At 46.1% G+C, this 15,032-nt stretch overlaps 1 protein-coding gene across 1 annotated transcript; it reads left to right on the plus strand.

The window, feature by feature from the left end:
- Positions 1-1,938: 1,938 nt before the first annotated feature.
- Positions 1,939-12,941, plus strand: HTR5A (5-hydroxytryptamine receptor 5A). The gene is given in 3 exon segments (XM_065884316.1): positions 1,939-2,255; positions 2,257-2,656; positions 12,609-12,941. Coding segments are annotated over 3 exon segments (1,050 nt in total).
- The last annotated feature ends 2,091 nt before the right edge of the window (positions 12,942-15,032 follow it).

Genomic DNA, 15,032 nt, shown 5'->3' on the forward strand with positions numbered 1-15,032 from the left:
AGGCCTGACTACCAGAAATGCAGCTCATCCATTCCTCCTGGCCATGGGCCCTGGAAACGGAATGCAGAATTGTTCAGACCTTTTTTTTTTTTTTTCCGAAAGAAGGGGATCAATCATTTACATCTCATTCTAATTAGTTCTGTGACTCCAAAAAGGGGATGTGCTCTAAATGAGCACGTCGGCCCCCTGACGAGAGCCACACCGAGTAGCAGTGCGCAAAGCAGCCACTGTCAGCTGTTTTTACAAGATATTTGGTGAAGCGGCTCTGCGAACAATCTTTATTTAATGAGTAACATTCTCTTCAACATTTCCCAACAGTGTCTTCTCCTCTGGGTTCCAGTGGAGGAGCTCCTCTCTTCTCAGTGCAGTCTCCTGATGCTTGTTTTACTCTGTTAGAAATGGAATCTTGTAACAAAACATTTTTCTCATGTTCAAATAGCTAAAAAGCTTCCAACCAAATTTGTGGCCAACCACTTGTAAATGTACAGGACTCCATGACACCCATTGTATGTACTTTTAAAAAAAGAAAGCTTAATGCCATCTTACTTTCCTTTCTGTCATCTCACTTTCCTGATTTTTATTTATTATATCTTGCTATATCATGTGTCTATCTGAAAGTCACAACTTCTGGGGAGGAACTTTCGATATTCTCTCAGTTACTGTGGATATGTGTATGGTCATGTGAGTGTGTGTGAGGAAAGACTTAAGCGTGCCCCCTCCTTTTGCAAGTGAGATGGAGCTTTCATAACAACCTGTATCCAGCTTTTCCCTTTGCAAAAAGCAAACGCGACAGAACGCACTGGAGACTGTGCACCTTCTCTGTGGCTCGGAGGAAACGGGTTAAACGTTCTAGCTCCAATACCTCAGCCACCTCTAGGGCAGCAGCAACTGCTATCTTGCTTTTTCTCCTGGAAAGAAAACAACCCTTGAAGGGAAGAACCAGGTGTTGTGTAAGAACGCAATCATGCACTGAACTCATCCAGAGCAGAAAAAGCCAGCGAAATCATCTTAGACCCTTAACTGGGAACACACGTAGCAAAGGTTAAGACCTGTGGAAAGCTAAGAACCCGCTCAAGGTATCCAGACCGCCCCTAGAAGGACGTGGGTAGGCGGTGGCTAGAGGAACGTTTCAAGGAAAGTTCTTTGGTAAACTTGTTCCCCCGGGGGAACTCATTTCGGGGAGAAGCGACAGCACCATGGACAGCACCAAGCCTAGCGCGCTGGGGCGGGGACAGCACCGGGGACAGCGCCAGCGCTGGCGCCGCGAACCCCGGGCGCGAGGCAGCCTTATCAGCTGATGCCTTACGTAGGCTGGATCCCCAGCTCGGTAAGACAGGTCTGGGTGGGCGCGCCAGCATTCGCTCTCCGGAGCCGGAGCCGCAGCCCCAGACGGGGCGGGGAAGGGGCGGGCGAACAGCAGAAGGCAGGACCTAGAAAGCAGGTCCCTGCTTGGCTTCCCCAGCACGGAGCTGAGGTTGCAGCCCGCTGCCGCCGCGGGCGAGAGGGGCGGGAAGGGAGGCCGCGCGGCGAGAACTGCCGCTCTGACGCACCAGCCCCACGCTCCGGGGGCGCCCAGCTCCTCCTCCACTTGGGAGATGCCGGACTCTGGGCGACCAGACTGCTGTCTCCGCCGAGGCGAAGGGCCCTGGTCATGTGACAGCTTAGACGGGCCCCGGCTGCGAGACACAGCCCCTCGCCTCTGCTCTCCCAGCGCCTGAGGGATTCAGACCCGCCGCGGCTCGCAGCCCAGCGCCCTCCTCTCCTCTCCGACACACCGTCTCCCACGGAGGCTCGCTGGCGGGGGGTCGGGGCAAACTCCACAGACACTCTCCAGAAACCCTGCCACTGGCCAGAGGTGACACACATCCGCAGTGGCTTCCGACACAGTGGTCACCACCCCTCCTCCGCACGCCGGCGAGCCCGTCTCCTGGCCCAGACATGGATCTGCCGCCGAACCTCACCTACTTTATCCTCCCCACCCCCGCCCCTCTGGAGACCAACCGCAGCTTCGACGCCGAAGACCCGCGCGCCAGTCTGCCCCCGGTCCCCGTCCTCGGCGTGCTCGTCCTCACCCTGCTGGGCCTCCTGGTGGCCGCGACGCTCGCCTGGAACCTGCTGGTGCTGGCGACCATTCTCCGCGTGCGCACGTTCCACCGCGTTCCGCACAACCTGGTGGCATCCGTGGCCATCTCGGGCGTGCTGGTGGCTGCTCTGGGCATGCCGCTGAGCCTGGTGCACGAGCTGTCCGGGCGCCGCTCAGCTCTGGGTCGCATGCGACGTGCTCTGCTGCACGGCCAGCATCTGGAATGTGACGGCCATCGCGCTGGACCGCTACTGGCCCATCACCCGTCACCTGGAACACACGCTCCGCGCCCGCCAGCGCAGCTCCGACGTAATGATCACGCTCACCTGGGCGCTCTCCGCAGTCATCTCCCTGGCCCCGCTGCTCTTCGGCTGGGGGGAGACCTACTCTGAGGGCAGCGAGGAGTGCCAGGTGAGCCGCGAGCCCTCCTACACCGTGTTCTCCACCGTGGGCGCCTTCTACCTGCCGCTCTGCGTGGTGCTCTTCGTATACTGGAAGATCTACAAGGCGGCCAAGTTCCGCGTGGGCCCCCGGAAGGCCAACAGCGTCTCCCCCGTTTCCGAAGCCGTGGAGGTGGGTGTTAACGTGATCCTTAAGAAACTTTGCTTGCATTTGCACAGGCCTCATCCCCAGCACATCTCCCCACACATCCGCAGAAAGTGGGACTTCTTCGTATTTTGGCGGGGGCTGGAGGGGAAGGGAAGGAGGTAGACTGGGAGAGGGAAAGAAAGCATCACAGACTCTGCTCTGACGTGCTCAGATTCACAGAGCAGGTCATCTCTCATGGGTTCTTTCCCTATATATAAAACGAGGGATCTGGACCACGTAATTCTACAGGGTCCCACTAGGCTTGAAAATTCTATGGATCTATAACATCCTTTAGAACGCCTGAGGACGTTGGTTTCTGGGGCTGCACTAGAGAAAAGTGCAGCTTCCTGCATTTACAGTGGGGGATGTTTGAGGAGGTGGGAAGGGAGGGACGGTCACCTGACTTGGCAGGAAGACTGCCATACATCAGGCAAAGCAGGTTAGTGTTTCAACCCAGTCTATTTTCTCTTTGCCAATTAATTTTGCGAAGTGTGGTATCTCCTGGGTTACTGTCGTGCCCAGCATCCTCCTGTCCTCGTGCAAGGTTAAAGATACTGTTTACACCTGTCTCAGAGCCTCTGCCCTTGTTATATGCACCCACTGCCTGTGGTGCCGCTTTCTGGGCCTGTCCCCACCCCTGATCAGACTGTCCATGCAGCTGAGGACCACTTGCTTGCCTCCCGGGACGTGAGTAAAGCTGCAGGAGGAAGTTAAAACGCTAAGGCAGACACTTCCCCAGCTCTTTACAAGTGGCATTTAAGGTACGGCAACTGCTACAGCACCCGTGAGGGCTCTTTTCTCGTCTTCTCTCCATCCACGCTTTCCTGCTTTTTGTTCACTCTTGGTAATCTGACCCTACGATTCAAGATTCAGGGACCATAAGAGTTCACATGAATCCACCGGCTGTGCAGGCTGCCCACCCCCTACCGCACTCATTGCCAAGGGTGATCCCTTGGACCTGCTTCACACATTTACGTTAGATCAGAACACGACGCAGCACCCATTTCTGTTACTGGTTCTGGGACAACAAGGAAATTCAATTAAGCACACTGAGCACATACTACAGGCTTGCTGCAAGGGGTCGAGGAGTGATAAAGACATCATCTTTGCCTATGAAGAGTCTGCTCTAGTGAGAGAGACATGCATTGTGAACATTGCAATACGATTGTATTTTTCGAGTCAGTAGCTAATTCCAAGTATGACCAGTCAGTCAAGCTTAGAGGAACCAGAGGTGTAGGTATGGGAGAAAGGGGAGGGCATCATTCTAGAAACAAGAAGGAAAAAGGGGTCAGAGGGCACCTGTCCTTTTATCTAGAACAAAAGTCTCACCCAAATTACCCTCCCCTACCCCAGGGAACATCTGGAATGTCTGGAGATGTTTTTGATTACCAAGACTTGGGGACAGGGAACTAACGGCATCTAGCGTGTAGAGAGCAGGGATGCTGCTAAACGTGGTACAACAAACAGGACACCCTGAACAACAAAGAACTATTCAGACCAAAATGTTAATAGTGCCAAATTTGGGAAACCCTGACCTGTTAGATTTCTAAACTGGACACGGAGTGCTGATGGGTAAGAGTGCCGCCAAACTGCCTGGAGTGCCCGTGTGTGTGCATCCACCCCGATTCCAGGTCAGGAACAGGAGGCTGGCTGCCCACCAAGGCCCTCCTTACACAGATCCTCTCCTGCCAGGGCGCTTATCCAGGTAAACACAATTTATAATTAATAGCAAACAGCTTTAGAAGGGAAAAGCAATTATACTTCTGTCTCAGAGGGCTTAGTGTGGAAGGAAGAGGGGTTTTCACTGCTCAGCTTTGGAGAGAGCAGAAGCAAGGCATTGTTTCATGTTCCTTCTCTGCGGGATAACTTTCAGAAATGGGTCCCTTGGCTTTGCACAGCCTCTAAGTGATCCAGGGCTCTGCACAAAATGGGTCCCTTGGCTTTGCACAGCCTCTAAGTGATCCAGGGCTCTGCACAAAATGGGTCCCTTGGCTTTGCACAGCCTCTAAGTGATCCAGGGCTCTGCACAAAATGCGGCACTGCCTCTGTCCTCATGTTACTGTGAAGGGTTAATTAAAAACCAGGCTTCCTGACTTCTCGGTGGTAGCAGGTGCCAACGTTTCTAAATACAGTTTTACCACCAACTAGCTATGTTACCTAGGGAAACACAACACTTCTTCCCTGTTCTGTATCTTCAGAGTTTTATTCAAATACATACTGAAAGCCTAACCCTTGTCAGATACCAAGATGAAAACAGGAAACACAAGAAAGGCAGGCCTTGCACCCTTGACAAAGTCTGATGAAACCACTACTAAAGAGCTGACGTGAAGACAGAGCTGGATTTATGCCTTGCTAGTGTAAGGGACTGGGGCACTTTCGAGGTCTGAGTGGGTTGCCATCCTGTGTATGAGCAGCTTCGTTTGCTGGGCGTTACTCCAGTGGGAGTTTATTGGAGTGAGGCCGTCCGTGGATGCCTGAATTTCAGAAGTGAGGGACTGGCACGGCTTGCAAGACCAAGTCCCCTGAGAGGAACTGCCCTTGACCGACAGAGTACGTTCAAGACTGGACCCAGGCTGCAGAACACGCAGACTCGCCCTAAGTTTAGTTTTCATCCCCCTGATCTGGGTCCTCATTCAGCCAAAGCTTCAAGAGAGACCATCAAGGACGGTCCAAATCGCCACCACTGTTGTTGCTTCTTGAAGATGAAGTTTCATCTGTGGAGACCTGATGTTCAGACCCCACAGCAATCAGCATATCTGTCTGTCAGAACAGCGCTGTGCAGAAGTCTTTTAAAGCTCTGGACAACAGATACTGAATCACAGTGAACCAATCAGTAGAAAAATGTTGGCTGGTTTCAGTTAGCAATGGGGATTTACTACATGTGGTAACATAAGATTCAAAGGCTTAATATAAGTTCTGAAGATGTGCTGACACTAGTTTAATTGATGCCTGTAATTTCTCTGAGGCAAGGAGTCAAAGCCTTAATTACTGAACTAAGGGGTGGGCTTCAGTAGGCAATAGTTCTTAGACAGGTGTCATGTGGTTGAATTAATCCACCTGGAGTACGGTCCAGCATTTTCACATTGGTACAAAAAGGCACATTCATGATAACCTAGGAAGAATCAATCTGGACTCTCATGCATTCTGGTCTAATTAATCTTTCTGTCTGTGGTGTCTTTTGTCCATAAGGACTCCAGGATCATTGCTATTTCTTCAGTAATGTCTTGAATTATATACAGTGTACACATTTTCATGTACAGACCAGCTATAATCTCATAACGTGTAAGGACAGCAGTACATTTTATCTGGAAGCGGGTTCTACTTATTAAGTTTGCAGTTGTGTTACAGAAACTAAAGTATTCTGATAATGATCCTGAAATATCAGTTACAAGTTGGCACACAGGATTGTTAAAGATTTTCATTGCTTGAATTTTCGTATTAACTAAGGTTTACTTTCCCTTAAGCCCTTTAAATAGCTACACCATAAATTTGTCTCTCATGGTCTTATTTCAGCATCTGTACAACCAATCATTGTTTTCAATTTTTTAAAACTTATTACAAGTTGATTTGCATGTTTCCTTTTCAGATGACTTTAAAATTTTAGGCTGAAGGATCTATTGTTTTATAATTGTGGGGACAATGGTAGTTATGGTGACACCCATATAAACAAGAAAGCCGTACTGTTGTACATCTGTAATTATAGGCAATTCCCCTTAGAAGTTTAGAAGGACAGGAAGTTGTTGGGTGATAATATCTTCCTTGGAGTGACTTCACTGGACAGATTTTAGATAGTTGTCATTTTGATTTTTAGCCAATAGGGGACATTGATTCTTTCAAGGATTCTTCTGCTGACAGTATTTACAGGTGTTCTTGTCTAGGCTCCCAAATCTTTGAAAACAGAGGTGCTTTTGAATGTTTTATCTAGAGAGCCATATCTTGTATTATTTACTTTCTAAGGATATATGGAAATGTCTAGCCCCATATTGGATATTTTCTAAATTGGCAATTTCACATTTAAATTTATTTTTTCTTATTAAATTCCCTACTTCAGGTTTGAGCCCATTTATAGAAAGACAGGACAAGATTATACTTCAGATGTTGGGTTTACATCAGAATACTGCTTGAAAGTTTTCTGAAGTCTATTTTCTATACTTAGTTTATAATTTTGAATCCTAATTTAATCTTCTCTTTAAAAAAGCCTTCTGAAATTGCCTTATGTATTTTATATTTTAAATTTCCACAGCTGGGTTATATAGCTCTTCTCTTTTCTATCCTTCTAGTTTTAAATACGTTTCCTCATCTGAGGGAGATTTTAATTAACTAGTTGCTGCTGATCTGTAGTCCAGGACAATAAGAATTTTGTTCAATACTCTTTAAAAAAAGTCTAAATTCGGGCTTCCCTGGTGGCGCAGTGGTTGAGAGTCCACCTGCCAATGCAGGGGACGCGGGTTCGTGCCCTGGTCCGGGAAGATCCCACACGCCGCGGAGCGGCTGGGCCCGTGGGCCGTGGCCGCTGAGCCTGAGCGTCCAGAGCCTGTGTTCCGCAACGGGAGAGGAAGTCTAAATTCTACAGCAATTTTTTGCCCTTCTCCCTGAAGTTTAGAAAAATTCTTAATTATAGCCTATATCTTAGCTCTAGACCAAGGTTTTAACTGAAATTCTATAGATTTGACTTCTTGTCTGGCAATTTTACAATGTGATTTTGTTTTTCCTGAGAAAATCCCTGAAGAAAGGATAGTTCATTTAGGAGGTCAGGTAAAGCTGAGTAGAAATATGGGAGATGTAGATGTGCAAGGTGGGGAGGTTTTGGAAAGTTACAAAATCTTTGAGACTAACTTAGAGTTAGAATTTTGTTTTAAGGTCTTAGCAGAACTAAAGAAGCTGACTCTCAACTGTTTAGTGTTTGTCTTCTAATTTTTCTAGAGTTGATCTTAAATATGTTAATTTATTGATTTTGACTTTCAGAAATTCCTCATTAAGTAAAAAAGTTTTCTTTCATATTTATCAAGAGAAATGCAAGAATTAGCATTATAGTGCAATTTAAAATAGGAAATATAAGTTCACAAAGGAGAAGTTTGCGACTTTGACTTAGACAAACGATGACACACAAGAAAATGGCCACTACAGTTGGCCAACAGTTTGTGCTTGTGAATGGTGTCTCAAATCCTTGACCACAGGCCAAGAGGGGGCCATATGACCACCAATCCAATGAGCTGGAATACCAACTAGACAAGGTGACATTTTTTTTCATAAATTGACAAGATAGCAAGTGCCCTCACTTAAGTTTTGTGAAGAACCCAAAGCAAAGTTTGATCAGTTGCTTTTTCACAAATTGGTCAAAAGTCTAACAGTCCCCAAATCATTAGCCTTCAGATCTGCCTTGGAATGGATTAGAGCTTATCAAGCCAATGCCTTACAGAACAATCCTTTTTATATTCAACAGAAAAAAAAAAGGTATTCCAGCACAAAAAACAAACAAACCTATGAAAACAAGGTTTTGCATATTTAGACAAACAACAGCAAAAACAAAGAAAACAACAATATAGTAAGTAGGTTATGTCATAAAAATTTTCACTAAATGGTATACCTCCAAGACAAGAGATCTAATAGCCTTACACAAAAATGTAAGTCAATTACCAAATGGTGCACCTCTCAAACAAAGGTCTAGTGACTCGATACAAAGACCTAAGCTGAATGATCTTATTCGAAGACACTTGGTTACAATCCTTGTATAACAAAACACACGGAGTGAGAAGAGCCTGGTGGAGCTGGCTGGAACTCAGCTCACTGAGAATGATGCCCATCTGCAGATCCAAAGGCAACTGGAGTCGGGGGTACAGTGAATGCACCTGCAGCCCGAGGATCCTGGGGAGGATCCACAAAACGATCTCGGTGGACTCTCTAGAATGTCCAAGGATGATACAACCACCACACAGTATCTGAAGTAAAAATACGCCTTACTATATAGCAAGAGAAAGCTACACTTGTCAGGTGCCGTCTGACAGAGCAGAATGCCCATCATCTATGGGGACTGGGGACAGCGTTGAGTTCAGGGACTGGAGGACATGCAGGGGAGCAGGGAGCTGACACCCCCAGAGTGGGGTTACTGCGTGAGACTGCTGTTGGTTGACTGCAGCTCAGAGGTGCACTTATTGGGGTGAGCCCTGCCCTAACTGGCTGACGTTCAGAAGTGAGGGCTGACACTGACTGGTTGGTTTGCAGGTGTATATTCACGGAGCTGCATTGTCCTTGATCCACTGAAGGAGTTTAAAAAAGTAGCAAGGCTCTTTGTTGCCACAGCTACAGAATAGTCGGTCTTCTGCTAAGTTTGTGGGGACGTTCTTATTCTGCCCCTCGCGGAGCCCTCCTTAAATGGGTGAGATCATCTCTAGCTTGAACATCCTGACTCATCAGTACATCTTACATCGTGACAGTGACCTGATCTCACCTGCAAATCACCTGAAGCCACACTTCCAAGGTAAGAGTCTTCACCCCTTAATTTCAATACCCACTACTGATGATAATCTATTGATTATCTGCGATATTAACAGGGAGGTGAAGCAGCATAGTTTGAGGAAATAAAAGAACGTGCTAGATTTATGATTAACCAGTAAATAGTTATTTAACACATAACCATTTTGGAAGAATGAGAAGTCTAACTCATAGGTACATGTTCCCCCCAAAATTCGCTTATTTGGAGATGTGAGGCTAAGTGTTCACTTAGAAAATTTTTTCATGTGAATCTTAAATTGTGAGGTTTGTGCTTTAAATGATATAGCACTTCAAAGATAGATGGGAAAGGTGCAATTTGGCTTGAATGTTCACCTTTTTTTGCTCCATTACCTCTCTGTGAATCTACTAACGACCATGATGAGTAATTGACAGAGTAATCAATAGAGTCTATTCTCCAGACTTGATTAAGTGCCTTATTGCAATCGTTGATGAGCAAAGAGCTAAGGAGTCTGTAAGTCAGAGAGCCATAGGGTGAGCAACCAAATCAACCACCTGCCAGCATCGGGAGCCTGAAACTCCCCAACAGCAAAGCCCCTCCCCGCAGCTGAGCCTCTGCTGTCCCAGAAGAGCCACTTCAGACCAATGACACTCTCACCGAGTGAGCTGGTACTGAATGCCACACACACAAGAGAGGGACCCATAAAATGCTCAACATTTCTCACCAAGGTCATAGAGAGTGTGCTTTTCTGAGAAACATGGAGTTCTCTAACCTATGAAAATTCCTTACTCAAAGCAAACCATAAAAACAATGTATTTAGGGAAAAAAGTTTAATTGGAATTCAAAACAGAATTCTAAGAAGTGGGAGAAGACCCCATGGAACATTAAAAGGACTGTTAAAAATGAATTTAGATTCTTTGCTGGAAAGGGGCCCCGCGAACGTGCTCCCAAAGTGTCGTGCTAAGAACTCAGCGAAAAGGACGGTGGATAGAATGCCTGTGGGTCCTACTGGCAGAGAGAAATCATCCTGAAGACAAGCTTAGGAATAAAGTAACTGGGAAGTCTTTAAGAGTACACTTATGCAACATTAGAACTACCACACAGTGGAAAATTCTTGTAGATACAATGAATGCATGCTATGTTTGGGAACAGCTCATAAGAATCCGGGTACATTATACTGGAAGAATCCAGGATTTCATAGCACAGCTGCCAAATACCCACACAAGCAGGCCCACACTTAACGGCACCTAACATTCCCTTATGAGGACCAAGATTTGAAGTGATGGGTTTCCATAAAACTGTCTTATAATACTTGGGCTATAGAAATATTCATATCCTACGCTACACCTGGAAAACAAACAACCCTGTGATCCTGTGTCTCTCGGACGAATGATGAGGTACTGTGCTACATTCTGATACGGCAGCCCCTCTGGATACGGGTCAGGACTGTGTCTGAAGGTACCAGCAGAGTCTCAAAAGAGGCAGACATTCTCAGTGTCAATCATTAGGAGAGAAGACGGCTCCTCAGAATGGAAACCTTGCAGCTTTTTCCATTATGCAAGAGCAAACTCCTACCAATAGAACATGTAGCACTGGGGGTGTATCTCACCCTTCACAGAAGACTGGTCATACACTGGTAGTCCAATCATGGGGCTCATTGTGTCTTGCAACTGGAATTTGAGTATCTAAAGGACTAAGCATGGGCTTCTGGAGTCAACCTGAAAAGGCACTGACCACAGGGAAGGCAGACAGGGAGCGGGGATGGGAGGGGTGGAGAGATTCCCTAGAGTGTGTCATAGCTCAAAAGCCAGAATATCTAGTTATGTGTTGCTGTATTTATTTCTACTGTTACCCCAGGGCCTTTGAGTCTGGTTTAAATGTTCCGCTTTTACACCAGGTGTGCTATAGAGAATTAATGGGTGGGCACAATGGCATCACATCCCTGAGTGGCCAGTCTTAACAGCGAAAAGGTCTGAAAGGAAGGAGAATTTCTTAGGAATTTAAGAGTCAGGACCAGAATTATTCTTCCACTGCCATCTTTGGGAAATGGCTGCCTTGATGCCATTTTGGGATTGAGCTTTATTAAGGAAATTGGTAGTTTTCCCTATTTTCTTTATGCTGAAAAATGAAACTAAAACTGTGTTTGCATTTCTATAAATTAACTCCCTGAAATGCATTCCCAGATATACACTAATAAATAAGAAAGGTAACTATGGTTCCATCCAGGGGTGAGACTGGGAGAGAGAAATTTTCACTTCTTATTTCATATGTGCTTTTAAGGGTTGCAGAAAAAGGAACTATTTGTTTCAATATTCACGATCTTCTGTTTAATTGTATAATGCTTGGGGTTTCACTGTTTTTCAAACAGATGACAGGAAGGCTATCACATGAATTTAATAATTCATACACGAGCCAACATTCCCTTAACTACAGTGTTCCTATTTTCAGCTCAGTTATTCTATACGATAGGGAAGCTGCTGGGGCGCGAGCTGGGTAATTCTCCTTTTCAAGCGTACGGGGGTCACAGAAGGCTGGAGTTGGGAAGAAAAGGATTTAATGTCAGGGTAGTCTCACCACTAGTGAATGACTGATCGACCCAGAAACTGTCCCACATTGTGACTGGAGCAACTAATTTGCTCACTTAGCAAATCAGCCCACTGCAATTTCCTTATATTTAGGGGGCCTCATCATCAGACACCCCTTATTCCAGTTCCCCAAAGATCTAAAAAATAGGGCTGGAATGGAGGAAAGAGCTTCCTTTCCCAGGAATTCCACCCCCTTAGAGAAGGGGTGTGAAGCTGGAGAATGTAGTTCAGTGGGAACCTGCCTTCCAGAGGACTTGAGAGAACCTACGTGGAGGGACTCAGAGTTTAGAGCCTCTGTTTTCCATAAAAGTCGGGGGAAGGGGCGGAACACAGAATAAACAGGGAGATAAACATCCTGGAACAGGGAGATAAACATCCTGGTGAGTGAACTGTCCCAAACAGTAGAATATGTTCTGGAAGCACAGCAGTAGGAACCTTATACCAGAAGAAAAGTTCTGGAAAATTCTAACTTTTTAGAGGGGATTCACAGAAACCCAGAAAGCTCTAGATTTTGGAATCCTGGGTCCTGCGTGTACGGGGTTTGATAAGGATTTAGCGGGCTCCTGATTACTCGTGTTCCGTGGTCATAAACTGTATACACCGCGTGACCTGCTTACTTCTGTTGTTCCCTGCTGAACAGACGGCAACAGGGACTCCATCGTCATTGCATTATTGCAGATGTTCCTATTTTCCCTCCATTTCTAAGATGTAAGCAAACACCCAGCTCTGTCAGCACGTTTTCATAGCCGAGGGTGGTCCCCACATGCTGCCCGGTCCCTGCGTCGGACAACTGAGGACGTTCTCTTGAAGTGGATGTGCGGGGCTCACGCCCACCCGCGTCTGGGTTCAGCCCAGGCGTGAAGAGGCGGCTCTTCCTGAAGCCTCTGCTTACCTTTTCCAGGTGAAGGCCTCCGCTCGGCAGCCCGAGATGGTGTTCACCGTCCGCCACGCCACTGTCACCTTCCAGACAGAAGGGGCCACGTGGAGAGAACAGAAGGAGCAGAGAGCCGCCCTAATGGTGGGCATCCTCATTGGGGTGTTTGTGCTCTGCTGGATCCCCTTCTTCACCACGGAGCTCATCAGCCCCCTGTGCTCCTGTGACATCCCCGCCACCTGGAAGAGCATCTTCCTGTGGCTCAGCTACTCCAACTCTTTCTTCAACCCCCTGATCTACACGGCCTTCAACAAGAACTACAACAGCGCCTTCAAGAACTTCTTCTCCAGGCACCAGTGACTGTGAGGCCGGCACAGGCAGGAAGTCTCCCCGAGCTCCATCTATTTCCCCATCCTCACCCGGCACCACCTGGAAGAGACAAGCCTTCAAGTTCCCCAGGGTGGTCCTCGGAGCTGAGCACCTCACTTCTGCACTCCGGGCAGGAACGCGAGTCTCCACAGGCAGTACTGGGGACCCCGTTTATCCAATTTATCTGCTATTCCTCACTCCTCACCAAACAGCCACGGACTTGGCCCACCAAGTGCCCTTTCTTTACAAAACCCACTCCAGCGTGCTTACTGTCCTGGTCCCAGGGAAGTCCAACCAGGCAGATGAGAGGGAGGAGATAAATCCATATAGGCAGGTTGAGAACAGACAGGAAACAATGAATAAGAAGTCACAATGGGGACATCTGGGGAACAGGAAAACATAATTGCAAGTTTCCGGGAAGAGCCCCCATTTTGAGTATTCCATCCTACAGTCCTAGGAAGTATACCCTAATACTTACTGTGTGTGTCCCGATATTTGGCCACAAAGGATTGTCTCCAGACATACTAAAGTACGCAGTGGCACCTGCAAGACCAAGCAATACGGCTTTATGGTTTTACTTATGGCAACCACACACACACACACGCCAAAGCTACTGAGGAGACAAATGTTCCAACTGGCGAGTTTATCGGCTTTATGGTTTTATTTATGGCAACCACACACACACACACACCAAACCTACTGAGGAGACAAATGTTCCAACTGGCGAGTTTATTCTAAAATGCAAGCCATCAACTTGGAACAGGAACTAAAAGTCAAATCAAATACCTCCTTCTATTTTAAAGCAACTGTTCACAACACAGAAATATCTACTAGTTCCGCAGAATCTGTCAAACTTGCTTATTTACTATGGGTTCCATTTGTGTGGAATTTATTCAAATGTTGCTGAACAAAGACTTTTATCCTCAGATCATGAAATTAGAGTAACACGACTGTCGCAAAGTTGTTGAATTCGTAAATATAGTTTCGTACCCAAGGACTATGAAGGCATGTTCAGCAAACACGTGCACTGCGGGGAGATCGCTGAGTAATTGGCTATAGCTGCTGTTATTCATTGGCAGGTAAATACCTGCTGTGAGGCCAACACTGGTAACTAACGAGAAAGCAGGAAAACGGGAAAAGGTGGCCTCAGTCCTCTGCGAATTAACACTTTTATATAACCATGAGGCAAGACCATTAAATGAAGATGCAGTGTTTATATGATCTTACAAAACCCTAGCCATTACACAAAACTTTAAAAAGACCAAGGGCAATAAAACTGCTTGTGATCTGCTATGTCCCTGATTCTCTGAATGCATGGATTTAAAAATTACGTATTATAAGTCTTTGAATTATTACAACACATATATATTATTATATGTATTATTTTGTACATACTGAGCTATATCAATTAAGATATTAAAAATAAGAAATTTATGTCCATCTGTGGTCTTGCTTTGAAGTTTAGTCTTGCATTTACTGCAAAGATGGCTTTTATTCAAAGAATGTGATCAGATAAGGAAATGTTACGCCACTTGTGAAGTCTGATAGTGACTGACAGTGCTAAATGCAGATATCTTATCTACACATTGGAGCAATTCCTTGAAGAATTTACTTGGAAAAATCCTTAGATTTTTCCTTCTTTCTGTATGTATCACTTGAAGCACTAAACCCACAAATATTTTAAAATACAAACTGTTCACTTATTCAAGTTTCCTTCCCCACTTCCAAAACTTCATTAAGTCCCCCACAGCAGAGAAGAATAAACTCAGACATGAGGACCTGGAGATACGACATCAGAATCAAGGGTAAAATTTTTTCAAGTCTATTCTATCTGAAAGTCCACATGAAATTTTTCATCTTACTCTATAATTTCAGTGTCTGACCTACGCTTACCGTTTTAAGAAAAGCTTTATTTCCTTCAAACTTTTTACTAAAGTGAAGCTTTAGGAGGATATGCCACATTGTCTGGTGGCTTCTAATACTCCTTGACTGCTCCAGGATTCTGTACACTTCGTTGGAGACATATGTTATTAATATCAATTTCAATGTCCCACTGAGGTTATTAGTATTTCCATAAGATGA

Source organism: Phocoena phocoena, chromosome 9 (genome assembly GCF_963924675.1).
Source record: "Phocoena phocoena chromosome 9, mPhoPho1.1, whole genome shotgun sequence".
Classification (NCBI taxonomy): Eukaryota; Metazoa; Chordata; class Mammalia; order Artiodactyla; family Phocoenidae; genus Phocoena; species Phocoena phocoena.